The sequence below is a fragment of the Girardinichthys multiradiatus genome, chromosome 3, assembly GCF_021462225.1.
Source record: "Girardinichthys multiradiatus isolate DD_20200921_A chromosome 3, DD_fGirMul_XY1, whole genome shotgun sequence".
In the NCBI taxonomy this organism is placed as follows: domain Eukaryota; kingdom Metazoa; phylum Chordata; class Actinopteri; order Cyprinodontiformes; family Goodeidae; genus Girardinichthys; species Girardinichthys multiradiatus.
Window position 1 is genome coordinate 237,471 of NC_061796.1, and position 23,568 is coordinate 261,038.

At 42.1% G+C, this 23,568-nt stretch overlaps 1 protein-coding gene across 2 annotated transcripts; it reads right to left on the minus strand.

The window, feature by feature from the left end:
- Positions 1-7,574: 7,574 nt before the first annotated feature.
- Positions 7,575-22,154, minus strand: rbm42 (RNA binding motif protein 42). 2 transcript variants are annotated; one of them, XM_047361941.1, is made up of 13 exons: positions 21,943-22,154; positions 21,337-21,545; positions 20,936-20,992; positions 18,994-19,129; positions 17,753-17,822; positions 14,305-14,376; positions 9,765-9,919; positions 9,380-9,556; positions 9,144-9,278; positions 8,785-8,902; positions 8,457-8,554; positions 8,085-8,181; positions 7,575-7,943 (listed from the first exon to the last, which is right to left on the minus strand). In XM_047361941.1, exons 3-13 carry the CDS (start codon positions 20,989-20,991, stop codon positions 7,831-7,833), a joined length of 1,227 nt encoding a protein of 408 aa, XP_047217897.1. In that variant the 5' UTR covers position 20,992; positions 21,337-21,545; positions 21,943-22,154; the 3' UTR covers positions 7,575-7,830. The 2 variants fall into 2 exon arrangements, with proteins under 2 accessions (XP_047217897.1, XP_047217895.1); XM_047361939.1 differs by having other exon boundaries at positions 9,138-9,278; positions 21,943-22,149.
- Between the last annotated feature and the right edge of the window lie 1,414 nt (positions 22,155-23,568).

Genomic DNA, 23,568 nt, shown 5'->3' on the forward strand with positions numbered 1-23,568 from the left:
CTTACTCGCTCCCGTTCCTTTTTCTGTTGATAGTCCTATTCTGAGTGGTGTTATGCCCTCACTAGATGAAATTCCTGGCACCACGGTCCATAATCCTGTTAACCATCATGCCAGCACTCCAATGCCTCATGTCACGCCTACATCAAATCCTACTAATGACAGTTCTGAGTGTGTAGCTGCTAAGATGAGATCTTTTATCCAAGAAATAGGACATCAGTTGGCTGACAGCATCATGTCACGTATGCAGCCGCACAACATGGTTAGTCCCAGTTCTACGGCCACACAAACTGTAGCGAGCACTGTGAGTCAGTCCAGTTATGCGTCTGATGTATCCCAGGTCCTTGTTGTCATGCAGAGAAAGGTCAAAGAACCTCCATGTTTTGCAGGTAATAGTTCAGACTCAATTACAGTGCATGACTGGGAACATCAGATGAGAACGTTCATTAAGAAAATGAAGTGAAGGTTGAAGAACAGGCTGAAGAAATCCTTATGCATTTGAGGGGTAAGGCAAAGGATGTTGTTAGGTTTAGTATTAGAAATAGCAACACTGACATCAATGCTCACCCTGATATGATTTATAGTCTCCTTAGGAAACACAGCTCTACTAAGTACTCTGCTGTCCCCTTAGCCGACTTTTACTCGACTTTGCCCAAAGACCAGGAAGACCCCTATGACTACTGGCTGAGACTGAACAGAGCATCTGACCTTACCTCTGACTGCCTGAGAGAGAAGGGCAAATCATTTGAAAACCCTCAGATGGAGGTGACTCATATGTTTATTAGGAATTGTCCCGGTAAAGACCTGGCTCTCACTTTCAGATCCAAAACTATTGACAGTTGGTCAGCGTGTGAAGTCCTGGAGGTGCTGAACGAGTACCATGCTGAGGAGAGCTGTAAAGAAACTTCCCCAGTGCAACCTAAGAAGACGGTGGACATTACTGTGCACAAAGCAGAGGTGAGCTATACCCCGGTCCCTACTCATAGCAGTCGGGAGCCCCCCCAAGCACATAGTCCACAATATTTCTCCTTGGCAGAGGTTATGTCTATGTTAGAGAAGGTTCTGCTGAGTGGAGCCTCTGCCCAGTCGCAAGGGAGAAGGCGAGCTCCACCCAGGCGACCGGTAGACAAAATCGATGGTTTCACTGGTAAACCATGCATTATTTGCCAAAGCGATGACCATAGTGCTTTGTCACATTGCCGAGAAAATAGGCTTTGTTTCAAGTGCTATGCTCCAGGTCATTCACGCCACGATTGTCCAACTAATGAGTACAATGAGTGAGTCCTCTGCTGAGTCCCTTTTACAACAGTGCCCTGATATGACAAGATATACGGCTGACGATTATGTCATTATAGGCTGTGGTGGACAACGTGTTTTCCCCAAAGACATGTATGACCTTGATGTCACGGTTTATGGATGCAGGATGATTATTCCAACGATGGTTGTTCCGGGCCAGACAGAACAGATTATCCTTGGCACCAATGCCATCAAGCACATTCTGACCCAATTAAAGAGCACTGACAGCTACTGGAGACTAGTTTCCTCACCCAACAGAGGCCGAACAGCAGACCACTGCCAATTCCTTCGGACTTCATGAATATAATCGCCTCCCTTAGGGTCTGTGCAATAGCCCGGCTACATTCATGAGGATGATGATGTCCATATTTGGTGACGAGAATTTCACGAGCTTGTTGTGCTACCTCGATGATCTGATGGTTTTTGCACCTACGGAGGAAATTGCACTGTGTCGCCTACAGATGGTTTTCTCTCGCCTCAAAGAACACAATCTTAAACTCGCACCCAAGAAGTGCTTTTTCCTCAGACGGAATGTGAAATTTCTTGCCATGTCATTCAGTGCTGATGGTGTCCGAACAGACCCTGAGAAAGTGAGAGCCGTGAACGACGTCCAAGTCAATGACCTTATGGAGTCTGATGGGAAAACGCCATGCCCTAGCAAAATTAGATCATATCTGGGCATGGTAATGTACTACCAAAGTTTCATCGAGGCATGCTCTGCAAAGGCAAAACCGCTGTTTAAGCTCACAGCTGGTCTGGGTGCTCAACAAAAGCATAAGAGGGGTCGCAAATCTGTCAAGAAGAGAGGTCAAGTAAAATTGACACCTGCCGATTGGACAGACGCTTGCCAGACCGCTTTTGAGACACTGAAACATGACCTCATGACAAGTGTTACTCTAGCCCACCCAGACTTCAAGGCCCCGTTCATTCTGGTCGTCGACGCATCCTTTGATGGGATTGGAGCTGTCCTGTCACAGCTGCCGCCTGGTGGAAAAGTAGCCAGGCCCATCGCCTTTGCGAGTAGAACCCTTTCATGCTCCCAGTTGAACTACCCTGCACACCGGCTTGAATTTCTCGCCTTGAAATGGGCGGTGTGTAACAAGTTCAGCCATTGGTTAAGGGGCAGACACTTCACCATATGGACTGATAATAATCCCTTGACGTACATTCTGACCAAGCCCAGACTTGATGCGTGTGAACAGCTCGCTGCATACGACTTAGCCTTAAAATACATCCCCGGCCCAAAGAACATCGTTATCGATGCTTTGAGCCGTGAGCCATTCGTCCAGTCGTATGTGAGTCATCGCCTTGTGAATGAGTCGTATACCTTGCTGTTGGATCAGGTCAATGGCATAAACGACAGGCTTGTGCAGGATATCTTCAGAGTGTCCAACAACTGTCAGGTGGTCTTGGATGATGGTGATGAGACAACGAATGAGCCAGTTCGAGACACAGTTCCACCATGCACAAGGGGTTCAGTCGCTGCGGAGGAAGTTGCTGCCATCCTCAAAGCTCAATCCAGTGGCAGTGTGAGCCAAGTGATGGGAACTGGGCCCAATCTTCTGATGGATGCACACCAGTTCTCAGCACTCCCACAGAGCCAGCTTGTCAGTTGGCAGGAGGCTGACGACACAATAAGCAAAGCCATGTACTTTGTACGGAGACGCAGGAGACCTACCAAGCGTGAAAGGGCTGTTTAGTCACGGAGCGTGATTGAGATGCTGAAGCATTGGACCAGACTCACCATACAGAATGACATGCTGTACAGGACAAGGAAAGATCCCCACAGGAACAAAAAGATCCTCCAGTTCATAGTGCCTGACTCAATGAAGCAGAAAGTTCTCCATGGTCTCCATGATGCAGCAGGTCATTAAGGGCAGCACCGTACTGTGTCTCTTGTGAGGCAAAGGTTCTTCTGGAGTGGCATGGGACATGATGTTATGAACTATGTTCGGTCCTGTCAGCGCTGCATAGTAGGAAAGACACCTGAGCCCCACAGCCGTGCACCACTCAAGAACATAGTCACCTCTGAGCCTATGGAGTTAGTCTGCATAGACTTTTGGACTGCTGAGCAGGGGAACATGTCTGTGGATGTTCTAGTTGTGACCGATCATTTTTCCAAGATGGCACATGCCTTCCCTTGCAAAAATCAGACTGCCAAGGAGGTTGCTCGTCATCTCTGGAATAGCTTCTTTCTCATTTATGGGTTTCCTCGCTGTATCCATTTGGACCAGGGGGCCAACTTTGCGAGCAAGCTAATCAAGGAGCTTCTAGAGATGGCTGGGGTGCAGAAATCCCATAAAACTCCTTATCACCCTATGGGAAATGGTGTCACAGAGCGATTAAACAGGACTCTGGAAGATATGATCAGGTCCCTTCCCCCTCAGCCCACAGCGAAATGGCCACAAATTCTGCAGCTGCTCACCTTGTGCTATAATTGCACGGAGCATGAGACGACAGGGTTTGCGCCATTCTACCTTGTCTTTGGAAGGATCCCTTGTCTGCCCATCGACGTCATGTTCCAGCATGCTCTCACCAATGATGCTGTTGTCGACTATTCAGACTTTGTTTCCCACCTGAAGAAAGATCTACATGAGGCTGCTCGGATTGTGTAGAGGAACAGTCCAGGGAACAGACTCGCCACGCCAAGCTGTACAACCGCAAGGTCAGGGGCTCACCTCTCGTTGTTGGAGACAGAGTACTGATTGCCAACAGAGGTGTGCCAGGGAAACGCAAGGTTGCGGACAAGTGGGAGTCTACCCCTTATGAGGTCATGTCAGTAAAGCCTGACATCAATGTCTACAGAGTAAAAGATATCCTAACAGGTAGAGAGAGTCGTCCACAGGAACCTGTTACTTTCTGTTAACTTCTTGCCCTGTGAGAGAGGTGAGGACCTTGAATCTGTACGCTCCGACAGTGATGCTGCTATTCATGGGAGTGTTCTATGTCCTGATGTACCTGATGTGGTGGAGGACAGTGTTGACCGTACGGTTAATTGGCTGATGCAGACGGGCAATGATGGACTGCATTCAGAAGATAACGACTCACTTGATCGGGCATCTGGTGTTGCCCAGTCTGACCCCCTCACAGTCGTTACACCCAGTCCAACCAGTCCCTGTCCACAATATTGCCCACTCAACTGTGGACCCCGGGGGAGATGCACAGCACCGCAAGGACATTTTGCCTCCAGACACGGATATGGCACCTTCCAGCTTTGTCTGTCCAGACATGTCCCCTCTTCACGATACCCTCACGGACTTAGCCCTCCCTGTTGACAATCCCCTAGATGTTGACGTCCCTGTGAGAGATGTTCTGGATAGTGACTGTTCAGACGCTTCCATTCCAGGCTCCTTGCCTCAGGTTGTTAGTATACAGGTCCTTCTCAAAATATTAGCATATTGTGATAAAGTTCATTATTTTCCATAATGTCATGATGAAAATGTAACATTCATATATTTTAGATTCATTGCACACTAACTGAAATATTTCAGGTCTTTTATTGTCTTAATACGGATGATTGTGGCATACAGCTCATGAAAACCCAAAATTCCTATCTCACAATATTAGCATATTTCATCCGACCAATAAAAGAAAAGTGTTTTTAATACAAAAAACGTCAACCTTCAAATAATCATGTACAGTTATGCACTCAATACTTGGTCGGGAATCCTTTTGCAGAAATGACTGCTTCAATGCAGCGTGGCATGGAGGCAATCAGCCTGTGGCACTGCTGAGGTCTTATGGAGGCCCAGGATGCTTCGATAGCGGCCTTTAGCTCATCCAGAGTGTTGGGTCTTGAGTCTCTCAACGTTCTCTTCACAATATCCCACAGATTCTCTATGGGGTTCAGGTCAGGAGAGTTGGCAGGCCAATTGAGCACAGTGATACCATGGTCAGTAAACCATTTACCAGTGGTTTTGGCACTGTGAGCAGGTGCCAGGTCGTGCTGAAAAATGAAATCTTCATCTCCATAAAGCTTTTCAGCAGATGGAAGCATGAAGTGCTCCAAAATCTCCTGATAGCTAGCTGCATTGACCCTGCCCTTGATAAAACACAGTGGACCAACACCAGCAGCTGACACGGCACCCCAGACCATCACTGACTGTGGGTACTTGACACTGGACTTTTGGCATTTTGGCATTTCCTTCTCCCCAGTCTTCCTCCAGACTCTGGCACCTTGATTTCCGAATGACATGCAGAATTTGCTTTCATCCGAAAAAAGTACTTTGGACCACTGAGCAACAGTCCAGTGCTGCTTCTCTGTAGCCCAGGTCAGGCGCTTCTGCCGCTGTTTCTGGTTCAAAAGTGGCTTGACCTGGGGAATGCGGCACCTGTAGCCCATTTCCTGCACACGCCTGTGCACGGTGGCTCTGGATGTTTCTACTCCAGACTCAGTCCACTGCTTCCGCAGGTCCCCCAAGGTCTGGAATCGGCCCTTCTCCACAATCTTCCTCAGGGTCCGGTCACCTCTTCTCGTTGTGCAGCGTTTTCTGCCACACTTTTTCCTTCCCACAGACTTCCCACTCAGGTGCCTTGATACAGCACTTTGGGAACAGCCTATTCATTCAGAAATTTCTTTCTGTGTCTTACCCTCTTGCTTGAGGGTGTCAATAGTGGCCTTCTGGACAGCAGTCAGGTCGGCAGTCTTACCCATGATTGGGGTTTTGAGTGATGAACCAGGCTGGGAGTTTTAAAGGCCTCAGGAATCTTTTGCAGGTGTTTAGAGTTAACTCGTTGATTCAGATGATTAGGTTCATAGCTCGTTTAGAGACCCTTTTAATGATATGCTAATTTTGTGAGATAGGAATTTTGGGTTTTCATGAGTTGTATGCCAAAATCATCCATATTAAGACAATAAAAGACCTGAAATATTTCAGTTAGTGTGCAATGAATCTAAAATATATGAATGTTAAATTTTCATCATGACATTATGGAAAATAATGAACTTTATCACAATATGCTAATATTTTGAGAAGGACCTGTACAGCCTAAATGTCATGTCCTTAGGGATCGTGGGTTCATCAAACCTCCCAGACGTCTTGTGAGATGAATGACCACGCAGTAGATGAGGCTTCTGTATCCACTGTGTCAGTTAGTTCACTGATTCAGTTCTTTTCAAGCACGTTTTAGGTGTAAGTAACAGGGTTATGAGAGCATTGACCATTGAAGTGCTTGAGTAGTACTCTTGGGATTACAGGAACAGTGTCTAAATTTTAGAGGTGTAATGGGCACCTTTGAGTCTGTGTTTAGTTAGGAGTTTGATTGCCTCCTTCCTCTACATACTCCCTTTTGGGAGAGTTTTGAACTGATGTATGTGTACAGTTTTGTTCCTGCTATTACAATTTTGTATGCTTTTTACTCTAGTCTATGCACCTTTTGTTTTGTTTTTTTGTCTAAGGAATTATTTTCTTCACATTTAGCAGGATTTCAAGGTGGTGTATGGACAAGTTTCACCATAGTATTTTTGTTATGTATGTGTTATACTAAATTCAGTGTTGCTTTTACATAGATGTCCATGCCAGTAGAGGAGTTCACCACATCATGTTTGTGCTCTGAACCACTCATTTTCAGTAAACAAAAACCTCATCATCCAACCTATTGGTCTTTGAGAGTGTTTATGACGGGATGGGTACACAACTGTTACACGAGTATATATATATATATATATATATATACACAGCACTCAGTCCTGCACAAACCCAGGCTTTCACAATGCTGATTATGTGGCTGGATCACGTGATCTTCTCTTCACAGTACAAAACAAAGTTTGGTTTGACATTTAACTCACTGTACTTCGTTTTTGGACAACAAAACATCCATCATCTTTAACAGGCAGTTATCAATTTTAACAGATAATAGCATTTGATCACACTTACACAACCCACAGAAAGGTTATGTTTTGGGAGTTTCATATTTGAAATGACAAGACAAATTCAAAAGACAGTGTTTATCAACTTGTAGTTCCACTTACATGACTGCAGATGTCAGCAAAAGGTTAGAATCCTACATCTAAAACTTTAACAAAAATTTTTATTTCATTTGAAATTCTGAAAAGGAAAAAAAACAAATAAAATGGACGTGAAACTTGCAGTTTTCTATTTCTTTTTTTTCTCCCAATGGTAGTTTTTCCATTCATCTTTTAATCAATTTTCTCATTTAAGGAAGAAAATACATAAATTTACTGACAATAAAAATCCATGTTTCAGTGTATGCAGTGACATTTTTATAAGCCTTTTTTTTCTGTTATGGTGGTGTATGGCCGCTACAATGAACACAGACCCTTTAAGACAACATAAGTTTTATTTGAGAGATTAAAACCACCACTGAGTCCACATATACAGAGAGACTTCTCTTGTAAAGAAACCTACTTTCATGTGCTGCTATCCTCGTGAGAACAATAAAATAAGCGTCGACTTTTCCTAACCTTTACTGACTCCACATTCCTAACCAGGAACTCTGAGATGGCTCTGTTACTCCTCAAGACTGGGTCTGATAATCTGATAAGTACACACAGGCACATCTCCAGGCGCTTAAACACTATCGGAGGCCAAGCTTCTTCTTCTCTTTCTGTTTCTTGCGGACCACTTCAATATTGCGGTCTTTCCACATACTTTTTCTCAGTTTGATAGGACGACTCCCAACATACTTCCCTGGACAAACAAAGTGAAAGAGGTTTATTCACATTTACATCCCGACTTAACACTAAAACACGTCACAACCAGTGAAGTGTATCATGAAAAGAAATCTTAACAAACAAACTAGAGGCTCTGTTGTGATAGATGAAGACAGACCGTTCATTTCTCTCATGGCTCTAACGTAGTCATTTGGATCTTTAAAGCTGACAAAGCCGTAACCTTTTGTTTTTCCAGTCCGTTTATCCCTGACGACCTGATGACAATAATCCAGATTAATTTACAAGTACAGAATATTTTTGGCAAACATTGGTGTCCATAGACATCCCATTGTCACATTCACCCTTGTGAGCACACGAAAGTTGCAAATTCATTACAAATTACAAATGGGTACACAAATTGGAATATAACATGGTTGGAAAAAAATGGAACTGAACTCACAACCTTCTGATTGCCAGACGCTCATTCTTGCCAGTGAGTCATATTTAGCTCCATTTAAAGTTGTTCTAGTATGTTAAAAGAAACACCTACTTTTGCTTTAAGGAAAGATGGATATCTGCTGAAGGCTCTGGCCAGGATGTCATCGTTGACCTCATTGCCAAGATCTCCACAGAATATACGGAAATCATCTGCAAAAGAACAGGAGGGACCAGCAACAGAAAGTCATCGAACCAGAAAGTACTGAGAGATCCTCAACACTTTTAAATGCAAGTGTTGAAGTCAACCAAGTATGCCATAATTCACATTAAAGAACCAGTTTCCTTTGCAGTTTCTTGTATGTTGCAGTTTGTAGACAGAGATTTATTTTTATACATAAAATACACCCTCCAAGTTCTCTGGACCAAGCTCCTGTTTTTACCTGACTCCCACTCTAACAAACTGGGGTCCTCCCATGTTGTTCCTGCAGCTATGCGGATGCACTTCTTCACCTTCTCGTTTTTTGCTTTCTTTTTGTCCTCTGTGACACTTTCCAGAGGCTAAAAAAAAAAACACAACCAAAAAACCAAAAACGTGAACAGGCAAAGAACATTGACTGTGCTGTCAGGATAAGATCTTACTTTTACTCTTTAATTTCTTATTCAATAACTTAATCTATATATTGGACCTTTATCTCTTTTCCATATTTCAGAGGCTGAGGCTGCGATAAAATTTATTAATTATGCCAGACCCACCCACAGAACCCTTCTGTGCAGAGAAGACAGAGACACCTACCGTTACCTCAGCGTGTGGGGGCTCAGGCTCTGGCATGCTTGGGCCAATGACAGAGCTGCTCTCATCGACCTCCTTCTTGTCAAGCAGACCTGCTGCCATCACGGCAGCCTGCTGCTTTGCCACTCGTGCTGCGAGCTCTTCCTAAAAGATCCACATAACCCAAATTGGTTGATAAACTAGCAACTCTACTTTTTTCCTATAGTACTTTACAATACTCTGATCAGTTGTTAAAATTCAAACACCATTCTGGCTTGTCTCTGGGCCTGAACATCAGGTTTTCTCTGGACAACAGGGACAGGAGGAGCCATGTACACAGTTGGTGCTGCCTGGATGATTGACGGTGTTGGTTTGACCAAAGACGGGTTTACTGGTCTTGGAGAAGAAGCGGGCACCATTGGAACATTGACCATGTCACCAACCTGAATGCAATACACCAACAAACACAAGAATGTCTAGAAAACATTCACATGCTCAGATTTTAGTAATGAGGTGACAACAGAGGAAAATTCTTTAAACAATACTCTAAAGAAACACTAACTGTCAATATGAGAGAAGCTAAGGCTTAAAACAAAATTGTCCACTGACGATGCTGCTCACTAAACGTTATTTGTTGCCTGAACATCTGACCTGAGAAGCAGCTGATATGTGCTGAATGGGCGGTGTGGCACCCTGAGGTATTGGGCCTGGCAGAGATGGTGGAACCATCATCGGAGGAGGTGGAGGAGGTCGCGGCAAAGGAGGTGCTACTGGAGGACCTCGCATCACTGGCATTCTCTGACCACCTTAACAAGGAAGTAAGATGTTTAAATGAAATATGTTTTAGAAAATCAAAATATAATCAAAAACTTCATTTGAATAAATAGAAAAAAAACAAAAACTCATTTATTTATTACACAAACACTGAAATATTTCAAGAGTGTATTTTGATGGTTATGGTTACAGCACATGAAAACCCAAAATTGAGTTTGTAAGAAATAATGATGATTTGTAATGCAGAAATGGTTATCTAATCAGGAACACAATCATGGGGAAGACAGTCCACCCGACAGTCACCGATACCCTCCACAAGGAGGGTAAACCCCTGAAGGTCTTTCCTAAAATGTAAATTAATGGAAAATGACCTGGAAAGAAAGTGTGTTTGAAAAAGGCGTACAAGTTACAAGCATAACCAGACTCTTGAGTGCAACATAAAGCAATGCCCATGAAAGAGTTTGGGGGACATTCACAAGGAATGCACTCTGGCTTCTGAGCTTCAAGGGTCACCACACACAAACATATCTAGAACATGGGCTACAACTCACATTAAGATCCAATTCAAATATACTGTATAGTGCATGTAAATGCTGTACATTGCTGAAAGTACTGGGTCACTCATCATTACGCACATGAACTTTAATGACTGATATTCCTATATTATCATCATAAACCCTAACAATTTTTCAGGGGGTGGAATTTGAACAGAAAGGCCGGTTTCAAAGTGCCTGCTCTAATATATCCCTTAGGTGTTACATTAGCCTCAAGTGAGGGAAGGGAAGAATGGAGCGGGAGATCGCCAGACAGATCAGTGCGGCTGCCGCAGTAATAAGGATGCTGTGCTGGTCCGTTGTGGTGAAGAGGAAGAGGGAGGTCTGGGAGTTTCTACTAAGTGAGCTGCCCCTGCAACCCGGTCCCTCATAAAGCGGAACGAGACGACGGGTGTTCCATCAGATTGTTGTTGACAGGCCTGCACTGAGTCCTGACCTGAAACTCACTTATCTATGTTTAAACTAATGGACTGAGCCCAACACTTTTAAGACAACCCCTTACCATAAACCCCTCTGCACCAGACTTTCCACTTGACCAAATGAAGTCGGACATATACCATTCTCTCAACTGCCAAACCCAGACTCAGCAGATTGCCAGATAGACAGGTATAATCCATCGCTCCAGAAAACAAGTCCCTATTGCTTTACAGTCCAGTGGCCGCATGCTTTTACACCATTGCATCTGCCTTGCATTGCACTAGGCAATGTAAGGCTTGGATTCAGCTGATTAGCCATAAAAACCCAGTCCATTAAGCTCTTGTGGCTGAGTTGCTGTCGTTTCCAATCACTTTTACTTTGTTATAGCACCACTAACAGTTAACCATACAGGTCCTTCTCAAAATATTAGCATATTGTGATAAAGTTCATTATTTTCCATAATGTCATGATGAAAATTTAACATTCATATATTTTAGATTCATTGCACACTAACTGAAATATTTCAGGTCTTTTATTGTCTTAATACAGATGATTTTGGCATACAGCTCATGAAAACCCAAAATTCCTATCTCACAAAACTAGCATATTTCATCCGACCAATAAAAGAAAAGTGTTTTTAATACAAAAAATGTCAACCTTCAAATAATCATGTACAGTTATGCACTCAATACTTGGTCGGGAATCCTTTGGCAGAAATGACTGCTTCAATGCGGCGTGGCATGGAGGCAATCAGCCTGTGGCACTGCTGAGGTCTTATGGAGGCCCAGGATGCTTTGATAGCAGCCTTTAGCTCATCCAGAGTGTTGGGTCTTGAGTCTCTCCACGTTCTCTTCACAATATCCCACAGATTCTCTATGGGGTTCAGGTCAGGAGAGTTGGCAGGCCAATTGAGCACAGTGATACCATGGTCAGTAAACCATTTACCAGTGGTTTTGGCACTGTGAGCAGGTGCCAGGTCGTGCTGAAAAATGAAATCTTCATCTCCATAAAGCTTTTCAGCAGATGGAAGCATGAAGTGCTCCAAAATCTCCTGATAGCTAGCTGCATTGACCCTGCCCTTGATAAAACACAGTGGACCAACACCAGCAGCTGACACGGCACCCCAGACCATCACTGACTGTGGGTACTTGACACTGGACTTCTGGCATTTTGGCATTTCCTTCTCCCCAGTCTTCCTCCAGACTCTGGCACCTTGATTTCCGAATGACATGCAGAATTTGCTTTCATCCGAAAAAAGTACTTTGGACCACTGAGCAACAGTCCAGTGCTGCTTCTCTGTAGCCCAGGTCAGGCGCTTCTGCCGCTGTTTCTGGTTCAAAAGTGGCTTGACCTGGGGAATGCGGCACCTGTAGCCCATTTCCTGCACACGCCTGTGCACGGTGGCTCTGGATGTTTCTACTCCAGACTCAGTCCACTGCTTCCGCAGGTCCCCCAAGGTCTGGAATCGGCCCTTCTCCACAATCTTCCTCAGGGTCCGGTCACCTCTTCTCGTTGTGCAGCGTTTTCTGCCACACTTTTTCCTTCCCACAGACTTCCCACTGAGGTGCCTTGATACAGCACTCTGGGAACAGCCTATTCGTTCAGAAATGTCTTTCTGTGTCTTACCCTCTTGCTTGAGGGTGTCAATAGTGGCCTTCTGGACAGCAGTCAGGTCGGCAGTCTTACCCATGATTGGGGTTTTGAGTGATGAACCAGGCTGGGAGTTTTAAAGGCCTCAGGAATCTTTTGCAGGTGTTTTGAGTTAACTCGTTGATTCAGATGATTAGGTTCATAGCTCGTTTAGAGACCCTTTTAATGATATGCTAATTTTGTGAGATAGGAATTTTGGGTTTTCATGAGCTGTATGCCAAAATCATCCGTATTAAGACAATAAAAGACCTGAAATATTTCAGTTAGTGTGCAATGAATCTAAAATATATGAATGTTAAATTTTCATCATGACATTATGGAAAATAATGAACTTTATCACAATATGCTAATATTTTGAGAAGGACCTGTAGAATATTTTGTGGCTAGAAAACTTCACAACTGGACAGATTGCATAGGTAGCTTTCTATCAGAGTACTACAGAGGAATTTATTGAGTTCCAGTGGGAACGAATATACTTCAAGCCACATTAAAAATATTTTATTGATCTGATGTTATTTAGCATTTTCATTGTCTGTGAGCCATAAATATCACAACTAGCAGAAACAAATACCTGAAATATACACCATATTGCCAAAAGTATTTGGTCACAGCACCAAATCAATGAATGATGTACAACTGTTTCTAGCTTTACTTAGTGGAAACTGGAATTTTGCTTTGTTTTAATCCTGTATTCACCTGTACAAATATAAATACACTATATTGGGTCACCACCGACTCAATGAATTCTGTTGTTCCAATTGGTTCCACGGCTGCAGGTGTATTAAGTTCGGTGTAGAGAAACTTGACTGGCCTGCAGAGAGACCTTCTTTGAATCAGAGCAGAGGATGCAGTTCTGGTTTTCTCATTTAACTACAAACACACTCCTTAACCTTGTGGAAGATGTTTACAGAATAGTTAAAGTTGCTATTGCTGACAATGGTTAGGGTCCATCAACACACTGGATCTTATAGATTAAGAATAGGATGTCATCCAAGTTTACAAACATGCAAAAGTAGACAAAAATACTTTTGGAAATGTAGTGCATCTCTCTGTGCAATACATCTACATAATAAGTGTTTCACTTTTTGAATTGGATTATTGGAACAACTTAGCTTTTTGATAATGATCTTTTTTAATAAGACGCAATTGGGAAATGGTTCCATAAGCTTTGGAAATGAAGGAACCATAGGCCCAATCACACAGAAGAGTATTATTCCTAAAACTAACCAGGTCCACATTTGTCATGAAAACAGCTGACACACAGACTCCACTCTGCTTCTGAAGCATAGAAGATGGATTTAAATTGTGTAATGAGTTCTACATGGATCCTGCTGGATTGTAGAGCACATTCCAAACTTTATGGGCCAAGTAACATCTGTTGTCAGGTGTTCCAATCCCTAAAGCACTTTTACAGTGCACCAGGGTGCATTATTTTGCCCAATTTCCTTACTTTTGGATAATGTTGCACCCAAATTGTATTAAATCAGCTCCCTAGAAAACAAAACACACAAAAAAAAACACTCAATCAGCTTCTACTTCTCTATACTCAATGAAGCATCTGATCTTCCTACTTGCTCAGTTTCTCACCAGTTTGTTATTTTCTCTATAGTTCTAACCTAACAATCATGAACAGCCGTATCCACAACCTGATGAACACACAATATTAATACTGATGTTATCAGAATATTAATACTGGGCAGGCTGTTCATTTATATTGACAGATGTTGGTTTGGTAACAACTTTCTCAGTTCAGGTTGACCGGAACCTGGAATTGAGTAGTGCAGTGGTTATCCTACCTGGTCTCTGCAGAATATGTGGGACAAAGGCTGGTCTCATAATGGGAGGTGGAGCAGGACGAACTGGAGGAACTGGGACACACAGAAGTCACACAGAGTGAGTGTAAAGTAAACCTCTGAAGGAGGCAGAATGAAACAGCCAGGACTGTAAGCTTGGCAATTATAAAGCCCATTACTATTTAACATTTCGAACAACTGCATCTGAATCACACATCGCCACTAATTAACCAACAATCTCACAGCCCCCCTGCAATACCTCAACGGGCCCACTAGGGGTAGCAACCCCAATGTTGAAGACCTCTGCACTGAACAGGTAAAATGTGTTATTTAAAAGGAACATCCATGTTTGGAGTTTAAAAAATAATTACATATTATATCCCTACAATGATTTTAGTAACAGAAGAAAGTATTGTGGAATAAAGAGATGGCATGTCTAAACAAGCACAATATTCTTATGGCCGCAGATAATGTGTCTGTTCTGGTTCTGTTAGATCTCAGTGCTGCATTTGATCCAGTCGACCATAATATTCTCTTAGAAAGCCTGGAATATGCTGTATGGATCAGGGGAACAGATTTATCTGTCTGACAGATTCCAGTTTGTTCATGTAAATGATAAATCATCTTTAAACTCCAGGGTTAATTGATGACCATTTTCCCTCTCTCTGCTACATTCTCATACTACTCTCCAATTTTGCATTATTTGCTGTTATTTCAGCTTTTAACTATGTTCTCTCTCTGTTTTTTCTCTTCCTAGAAGCTACATCTGGCCTGGCTCTGTGTTTAGCTGTGACACCTTCCTGGAGGGGGACATCGGCCAAGCTGCTGCTGCCAACAACTTAATGCTCACCTTATTCAGATGACACACTTGGCCCTGTCTTCAGTGTTTAACCCTGTCTCTCCTAGGAGCTACTGGCTGAGCTTCTACTGTGACTCTAGACTTGAAAACTGGCTCAGAGTTCATCTGCTTTGCTGTCTTTCTCTCCTAGATGAAGCCATTAATATTTCACGTTTCTTTCTCATAGAAAGGACTCCTGGATCAGTGCTTCTGTGTTCTTTTTGTGTCTCTGCTCTGTTCTCTCAAACCTCCAGTGAGTTGTGGCAGATGGCCGGTCACATTGAGCCCGGTTCTGGTTCTGCTGGAGGTTTCTTCCGTCGCTACATCCATGCTCAGTATGAGTGATTGCTGCTAAGTCAATGCAAACGACAGTTACTGTTGCTACACGCAGAATGAGCCTCCACTCCTTCATCAACAAGGAGTGGAGGCCGGGTGTCACTGACTCGATGCAACCTGCTGGGTTTCCTTTGATATAGAAAAACTTTTTAATAATAATACTACTACTACTACTACTACTACTACTACTACTACTACTACTACTACTAATAATAATAATAATACTATTTGAATAATAAGCTAAATCCGACTGCACTGTTTGATAGTTATGATTAATTGGAATGCATGTACCCGACTTGAAATCTATAAGATTCAATTGAATTGACTTTGTAAAGTGCCTATGTTGTGAATTGGCGGTGTATGGGAAAAAACTGAATTATTTCTCCAAACTGCAGTCCCATCACACTTCAAACTTAGTGAAAGACTCTTTTGTTTATGCTACATTGCTTTTAGATTGGCAGACTGATCAGATACAGATTAATTCACGACATTAAAACGTGGACCAACAGAACCCCATTTTCACAGTATTTTTCCGGGGTACCAAATGACTTCATGTCGGTATTGTCAGGTCATCAGCACAGTTGAAATCACTGTATTACTCTGAAGACCAGACTAATTTCTATAAAATAAGGGCAGATATGCTTCAAAAAATGTTTCTACCTCTGCTGGCAATAGTTACTTCGAAAGGAAAGTGTGAAACTATCAAAGTGTTGCATCAAAGGCTGTTTAACCATGTCGTAAGGATTATTATTATTAATTAATATTGATCAAAAATTATAATTTCTTAACCAAAAATCATTACTGATGAATGGAAATCAGAGCTGTCCTCTGGTGTTGTGATTATAGACTCAAAGCTCTTAATAATTAATAAATATACACAAATGCTTCTCTTATTTTATATATGTGAAAGTTTATATAAGCCATAAAGCCCTTATATAATTACTATTCTGGTGCAAAAACCTTCACCTAACTAACAAGCACCATTCTACATAAATGGGATAAAAATGATTACCTAACAAGAATAATAAAAGAATATATTTGTGCACTGAGTGTCTATGAAGATCAAACCAGCAGTTTAATGGACAAAATGTGCAATTTGTGACAACTTGGAAAGAGAAGCCCTCTTGGTGTGCTGATGCCTCCATAGCGGCGATCAGCTGGTAGATGGTGGGCTGCGCCCTTAGCCACTATCAGCTGATTGCCCCAAATCTCGAACAAAGAGTCAAAAACTCAGACGGGAACTCAGGGGAAAAACTCCAGTAATAAAACTGGAACAAAGGAATGGTCAGGCGAGGCACAGACCACAGATGCTTTGAATAGAAAAACTTTAAAAGTTCAACTTCTAACTACTTGCTGATTTGGAAGATGGTGGGATCACGTGTTCATGATCAGCTAAAAAAAACAAGAAATGGTAAACTTCTCATCTGCCTCAACGGGGAAAATATGAAGAACCGTTGCAGTCGACTGAATCACAAGGGGTCTCCTTGAAAATAAAACCTCTGTGGGATTTTCACCTGCACCAGGTGTCGATGGGGTCTTCGATCAGTATATGAATCTTCTGTCCTTCTTTTATCAGAGAGATTTCCAGTTGTCAAGCTCTTCCAGGAATGGCTGTGTGGAGGAAAAGTTTGCCTGCAAGCTTTTGTCTCTCCAGATATGCACCTTCGATGCGTCGTCCCATGAGACACGCTGGAAATGGCAACGAAAGTTTATTTTCCACGGGTTTTATAATCCCGGGTGACGTTAGAGGTGCAACTTCTGTTGAGGTGCGCATGTCGAACTGCGCAGCCCAGCCTGTCTGTTCCCCCAAAATGACCCCAACAATGTCCAGCAAGTCCCAGCATTGTAAAGCATTTCAACTCAATCCCAGTATGGAGTTCCTCCTGATCTACAGGGATGTGTTTCCTCACAAAGGAGAAGAATCAACACTGTAAATACTGAATATTTGCATTAATCTGAAGTTGTTTTTAGCTAAAAAGTAATAGCCTTTGGAAAAAAGAAAATGTTCTTCAGTATGCCACAGAAACAGGTAGAAAAATCACATCAAGAAACCTCAAAGCAACAAAATATAAGAGCGGTGTTCCTGCTTGCATCGATGACCTAACCAACACGCCTCGGAATTTAAATGCAGCCATGTCAAGCAAAACATATATCCTGTTCAACTGAGATTTATACAATCGTATCAAAGGAGTCATGAGTGTAGAACTTCTACAGCTTTAATCCTTTAATAAACCATCTTTACTTACTTAATCAGTCTAGTTAAAGTAGGAATACTACCTGGTCCCACAAATGCTGGTGGTGGAGGCCCAACAAAACTAGCTGCTCTGGCCTCTAATGTCTGCTGGACCTAAGAGTGTGGGAGAGACAGGACAACACACAGCTTAACACAGAGCTTTTGAAAAGTTTTATTTGAATGACTTTATTAATTTAGCTTGAGCTGTGTGGTTCAACTATGGTTAGCATTCATACAACCCCTGACAGAACATATGGAATCACTACTTTTGCTCAGTCAGTTTAACATTATAGTTTAAAATAGAACAAGTTTAATTCTTCAAATAAAAGAGAGTTTGCAGAAAATAAAGAGTGATTTGTAATGGAACAACAAGAAAGCTGTCAGCTTAAACAATCGGGAAAAAAATCAACAGTCTGGCAAAAGATGTTGGTTGTTCCCAATCATTTGCATCTAAACCAACCTAAAGGTTAATGATGTAAAAGGGAAACATTCAGGCAGAACTAGGAATGCAACAAGGTGTTGGGGCAGAAAACTCAGAGCAATCCGTCTTGCGTATAGAAACTTCACAGCAAAATAAAATCAGAGACCAGTGGCAGAAACTGAACTGAAAGAAAATCAGCTGAATGAAAAACATTCATAGAGTTGGATGTAAGGTAAAGGTCAGATGGAGTCATTGGCTCTACAGGAAATGCACACATTGAGTTTTTTTGTTTTGTTTTTGGAGGCGTTTAAGTCATTTTCCAGGATTGTGGTGATGATGCTTCTTGCCATGGTGAAAAGAGTGAAAATTTTCTTCAGCAAAGATGGATCAATGATTAACTCAATGAACTAGCCATCAAACAACGCGGATCTCAGTCTACCTGAACATCTAAGGTGGAAACCAAAAGAAGAAATGGCTCCATCCTGCAGAGCTGGTCTGTAAACTGCTAAATATAAATACTGGAACCTGACTGATGAAGAAGGCGTTTTTTATTAGAGTCCTTAAATAATTCAAGCTTTCATAAAAGACATAGAAGCTGTAAAGTGCAAACTGGTATGTTTTATTTTTTTGTTCAGGACTGCATCGCTTCTTTCTCTACTTCTGAAAAAAGATGCACAATGTATTAGAATGTACATCTTTCCAGGTATGTTCAGTTATTAAATAAAATAAATTTTGGTCATATCTGTAATTCATTCATTTGTTTTTGTTACAAAAAAAAACCAAGTGGCTGAACACCTACCAAGAGCAGTGGATCCATATTTATTGCCAGAGATTGTAAACCTCTGAGACAACCAAGATACAAACCTGTCTGTAGGTGTTCGTTCCTATAATGGGTCGCACTATTGACACAGCTGGGACAGCCAGGGCTACAGGTATCGGCTCAATGAAAGGAGGACTTCCTGATATTGGTACTGATCCACCAAGAACCTCCTGCTCAAAACTACAAAAAAGTCCCAGTGAATAAACAGAATCAAGAAATGACATTTATATAGCTGTTAGTAGACATATACCATTTACCAAAAGGAAAAGAAATCTCATGAAAGACTAATGATCCATTTCAGTTGAAAGCAGAAGCTCTCCCTCTCCTTGACACAAATATTATTGTGGACATCCTCTGTCGCAGAGCTGAGGAATCCTCTGCCTAAAGACACTCAGCTGGATGTTATTTAGTCTTTATTATGCTGAGCAGCAATCTTTTCTCTTTTTTTTGGGTGTACAGCCGTTATGCAAACATGTCTGTTGTTAACCTGCACAAAGTTACAAGGAATTCTGTCTTTTTCTTTAATTTAGATGTTAAATAGTTGACTATGTTGCTCACAGCAAAAGTATTTTCCCAAGTTCAGGGTGATTTTGCTGTTTTCATCACTGTCCATCTGACTCCATGGACAGAAAGACAGCAGATGTGTTCTGTGTGAGGTTTCAGAGTTCATCATAGCACTGAAACAGCAGTGGTGTAAGTCAATAATGATATTCTGATTGTTCCATATGTCCCTAACAGATCACTTATTTCTCAGACTGCAGGTTCACTTGTGGTTCCTGGAGTCTCCAGAAGTAGAATGTGAATCAGATTCTTTGGTTATCAGGCTCCTCTCCTGTGGAACCAGCTCCCCTGTCTCTCCTAGACATGGCTACTGGCTGAGCTTCTACTGTGACTAACTCTATGTGCTCTCTTTTATCCTCTAGACTTGAAAACTGGATCAAAGTTAATCTTCTCAACTGTCTTTCTCTCCTAGATGAAGCCACAAAAAAGCAATAACTATTAATGTTTTACTTTTCCTTCCCATAGAAAGAACTCCTGGATCAGTGCTTCTTTGTTCTCTTTGTGTCTCTGCTCTGTTCTCTCAAACCCCCAGTTGGTCGTGGCAGATGGCCGCTCACACTGAGCCTGGTTCTGGTTCTGCTGGAGGTTTCTTCCTGTTAAAAGGGAGTTTTTCCTCTCCACTGTCGCTACATGCATGCTCAGTATGAGGGATTGCTGCAAAGTCAACGCCAGCGACTGTCGTGTCGATTTCTGAATGTACCTTACATAGTGTGTGGTGACAGTCTTCCTAATAGAAATATAAGAGGCATATTCCCATCATTGTGATGATCAACTGAATAACAGAATCTGACTGCACTGTTCAAAGGTTACGATTAATAGGAATGTATGAACCTGACTGTTGTGAAGTGCCTTGAGACGACATGTTGTGAATTGGCGCTATATAAATAAACTGAATTGAATCAACAGTGAGCTACAATTGAGCTCAAAGCAGCTGCAAGATGGCGCTGTGTGGATTTTATGCAGACATTGTAGATCTAAACAGGTTGGACCTGATTAAACATTTTTATTTTCTGTCAGGTTAGGGTCGCTGATGTCATTCAAGAAGTTGTTGGTTTGCTGTAATCACTATAAACATCCCTATGATGTGTAGACAGTCTCTCTTAGCGCTTCTCCACCTAAAGGAACAGAGTCGGTTCTTTGAGTAACAGCACCGTTGCCATGGTTATTTGGACACGTGGTGGGTGTCTTCTGGCAATTTATACTACTTTACATATGTATTTATGGGCGGAGACTGTGCGATTCAAGCGCCAAGTTGAATCTCTCGGGGTAAGGAAGTCAATAACATGAAAAAAGTGTCACCCGTGCAACAGACTGCATGGATGCAGACAGATCAGTAGATGTAGCAGCATGAAGTTGAGAGAGGGTTATGTCAGTGACCTTGATCTGACTGACAAGAGGGGAAAACTTGAAGTTAGTTCTACTCACAGAGCCATCTCAGCCTCCATCTCCTTCAGTCGCTCATCCCCTGACTTGACCGCCATGCTGCAAAAACACAAACAATTAACATCCAGTCAGGTTTACATCAATGCAAGTCACACAACGACTCGACCCAGAGCTCGCTTTAACCACACCTGATGTTTCTGGAGCTGCTGTGCATCTCACAGACACTCGGGATTTTCATAAAATATCTTTTATTCAAAACATTCCCATGATTACTAGCATGATTAGAAATCAGCTAGTAAAGACGTCAAACAGCAAATGAAAACAAAGGTGTTCCATAAGCCCAATATACATAACAGGAAACCCTTATACTAATGAGCAGTAGTATGATAAAGGCTAGAACTGCTTCAGAAGTGAATAAACCACCAATACAGCTGGCAACTTACTTCTAGTAAGGATCTTTGATCAAACGTTCGCGTAGCGTTTCTTCTTCGACCGCTGACTCTTCTTCTTCCTCTTCTGGTGTTTTGTAGCTGCTGGCAGACCAACTATGATGCTGCATTACCGCCACCAACTGGACTGGAGTGTGGACAGTAAACAGTTTTTCTCAATTGATCAGACACATTTCTTGAAATCTGCTCTCCTTTTCTCCAAACTGTGAACACAAAACCCAATCTTCAAACTACATTCACAAAACCTCAGACTCTCAGAACCAAACTCTCACATCAAAACATTTCATGAAATCTGTAACGAAAATAGTCCACCTCCCACAACTATCAGCAACATTTTTAAGTACCTTCCCTTGAAAGGAACCTCTCAATATGGCAACACCCGCTGATTTATTATTCCCATATGACATCCAAATGTTATCTCCCCATTGAGGTTTCCGAAATGTCTGAAGCCACAGCATGTTTCTTGAAGAAAGTAAAAGTCTGTTTTACAGTTTTTGCAAAATAAAAAAAATGCCTTTCTTTTCAGCTGATCACGAATACCCCTTACATTTAACGAATAAAGAGATAAAGACATAATAAATAATAGAACAATAAACTTACTTGAGGACTGAGTGTTGGTGTGTTATGTAAAATTTTAGTGCCTTGCTTTCTTTTCTACTAGATACAAACCGGATTCCAAAAAAGTTGGGACACTAAACAAATTGTGAACAAAAATTGAATGCAATGATGTGGAGGTGCCAACATCAAATATGTTATTCAGAATAGAACACAAATCACAGATCAAAAGTTTAAACTGAGAGAATGTATCATTTTAAGGGAAAAATATGTTGTTACAAAATTACATGGCGTCAACAAATCCCAAAAAGTTGGGACAAGTAGCAATAAGTGGCTGGAAAAAGCAAATTGAGCATATAACGAACAGCTGGAAGACCAATGAACACTAATTAGGTCAATTGACAACATGATTCGGTATAAAAAGAGCTTCTCAGAGTGTCAGTGTCTCTCTGAAGCCAAGATGGTAAGAGGATCACGAATTCCACCATTGTTGCACAGAAAGATAGTGCAGCAATACCAGAATGGTGTTACCCAGCGTAAAATAGCAAAGACTTTCAAGTTATCATCATCAACCGTGCATAACATCATCAGCAGATTCAGAGAATCTGGAACAATCACTGTGTGTAAGGGTCAAGGCCATAAAACTCTACTGGATGGTCGTGATCTCCGGGCCCTTAAACGTTACTGCACCTCAAGCAGGAATGCCACTGTCAAGGAAATAACAGAATGGGCTCAGGAATACTTCCAGAAAGTATTGTCAGTGAACACAATCCACCGTGCCATCCGACGATGCCAGCTGAAACTCTACAGTGCAAAGAGGAAGCCATTTCTAAGCAAGCTCCACAAGCTCAGACGTTATCACTGGGCCAGGGGTCTTTTAAAATGGAGTGTGGCAAAATGGAAGACTGTTCTGTGGTCAGATGAGTCACAATTTGAAGTTCTTTATGGAACACTGGGACGCCATGTCATCCGGACCAGAGAGGACAAGGATAACCCAAGTTGTTATCAACGCTCCATGCATCACTGATGGTATGGGGTTGCATGAGTGCTTGTTGCATGGGCAGCTTGAATGTCTGGAAAGGTACCATTAATGCAGAGAACTACGTTCAGGTTCTAGAACAACATATGCTCCCATCTAGACGTCATCTCTTTCAGGGAAGACCCTGCATTTTTCAACAAGATAATGCCAGACCACATTCTGCCGCAATCACAACATCATGGCTACGTAGGAGAAGGATCCGGGTACTGAAATGGCCAGCCTGCAGTCCAGATCTTTCACCTATAGAGAACATTCGGGGCATCATAAAGAGGAAGGTGCAACAAAGAAGGCCCAAGACGATTGAACAGTTAGAGGCATGAATGGGAGAGCATTCCTATTTCTAAACTTGAGAAACTGGTCTCCTCTGTCCCCAGATGTCTGTTGAGTGTTGTAAGAAGAAGGGGGGATGCCACAGCCTGGTAAAAATGGCCTTGTCTCAACTTTTTTGGGATTTGCTGACGCCATGTAATTTTGAAACAACATATTTTTCCCTTAAAATGATACATTCTCTCAGTTTAAACTTTTGATCTATAATTTGTTTTCTATTCTGAATAAAATATTAGATGTTGGCACCTCCACATCATTGCATTCAATTTTTATTCACAATTTGTTTAGTGTCCCAACTTTTTTGG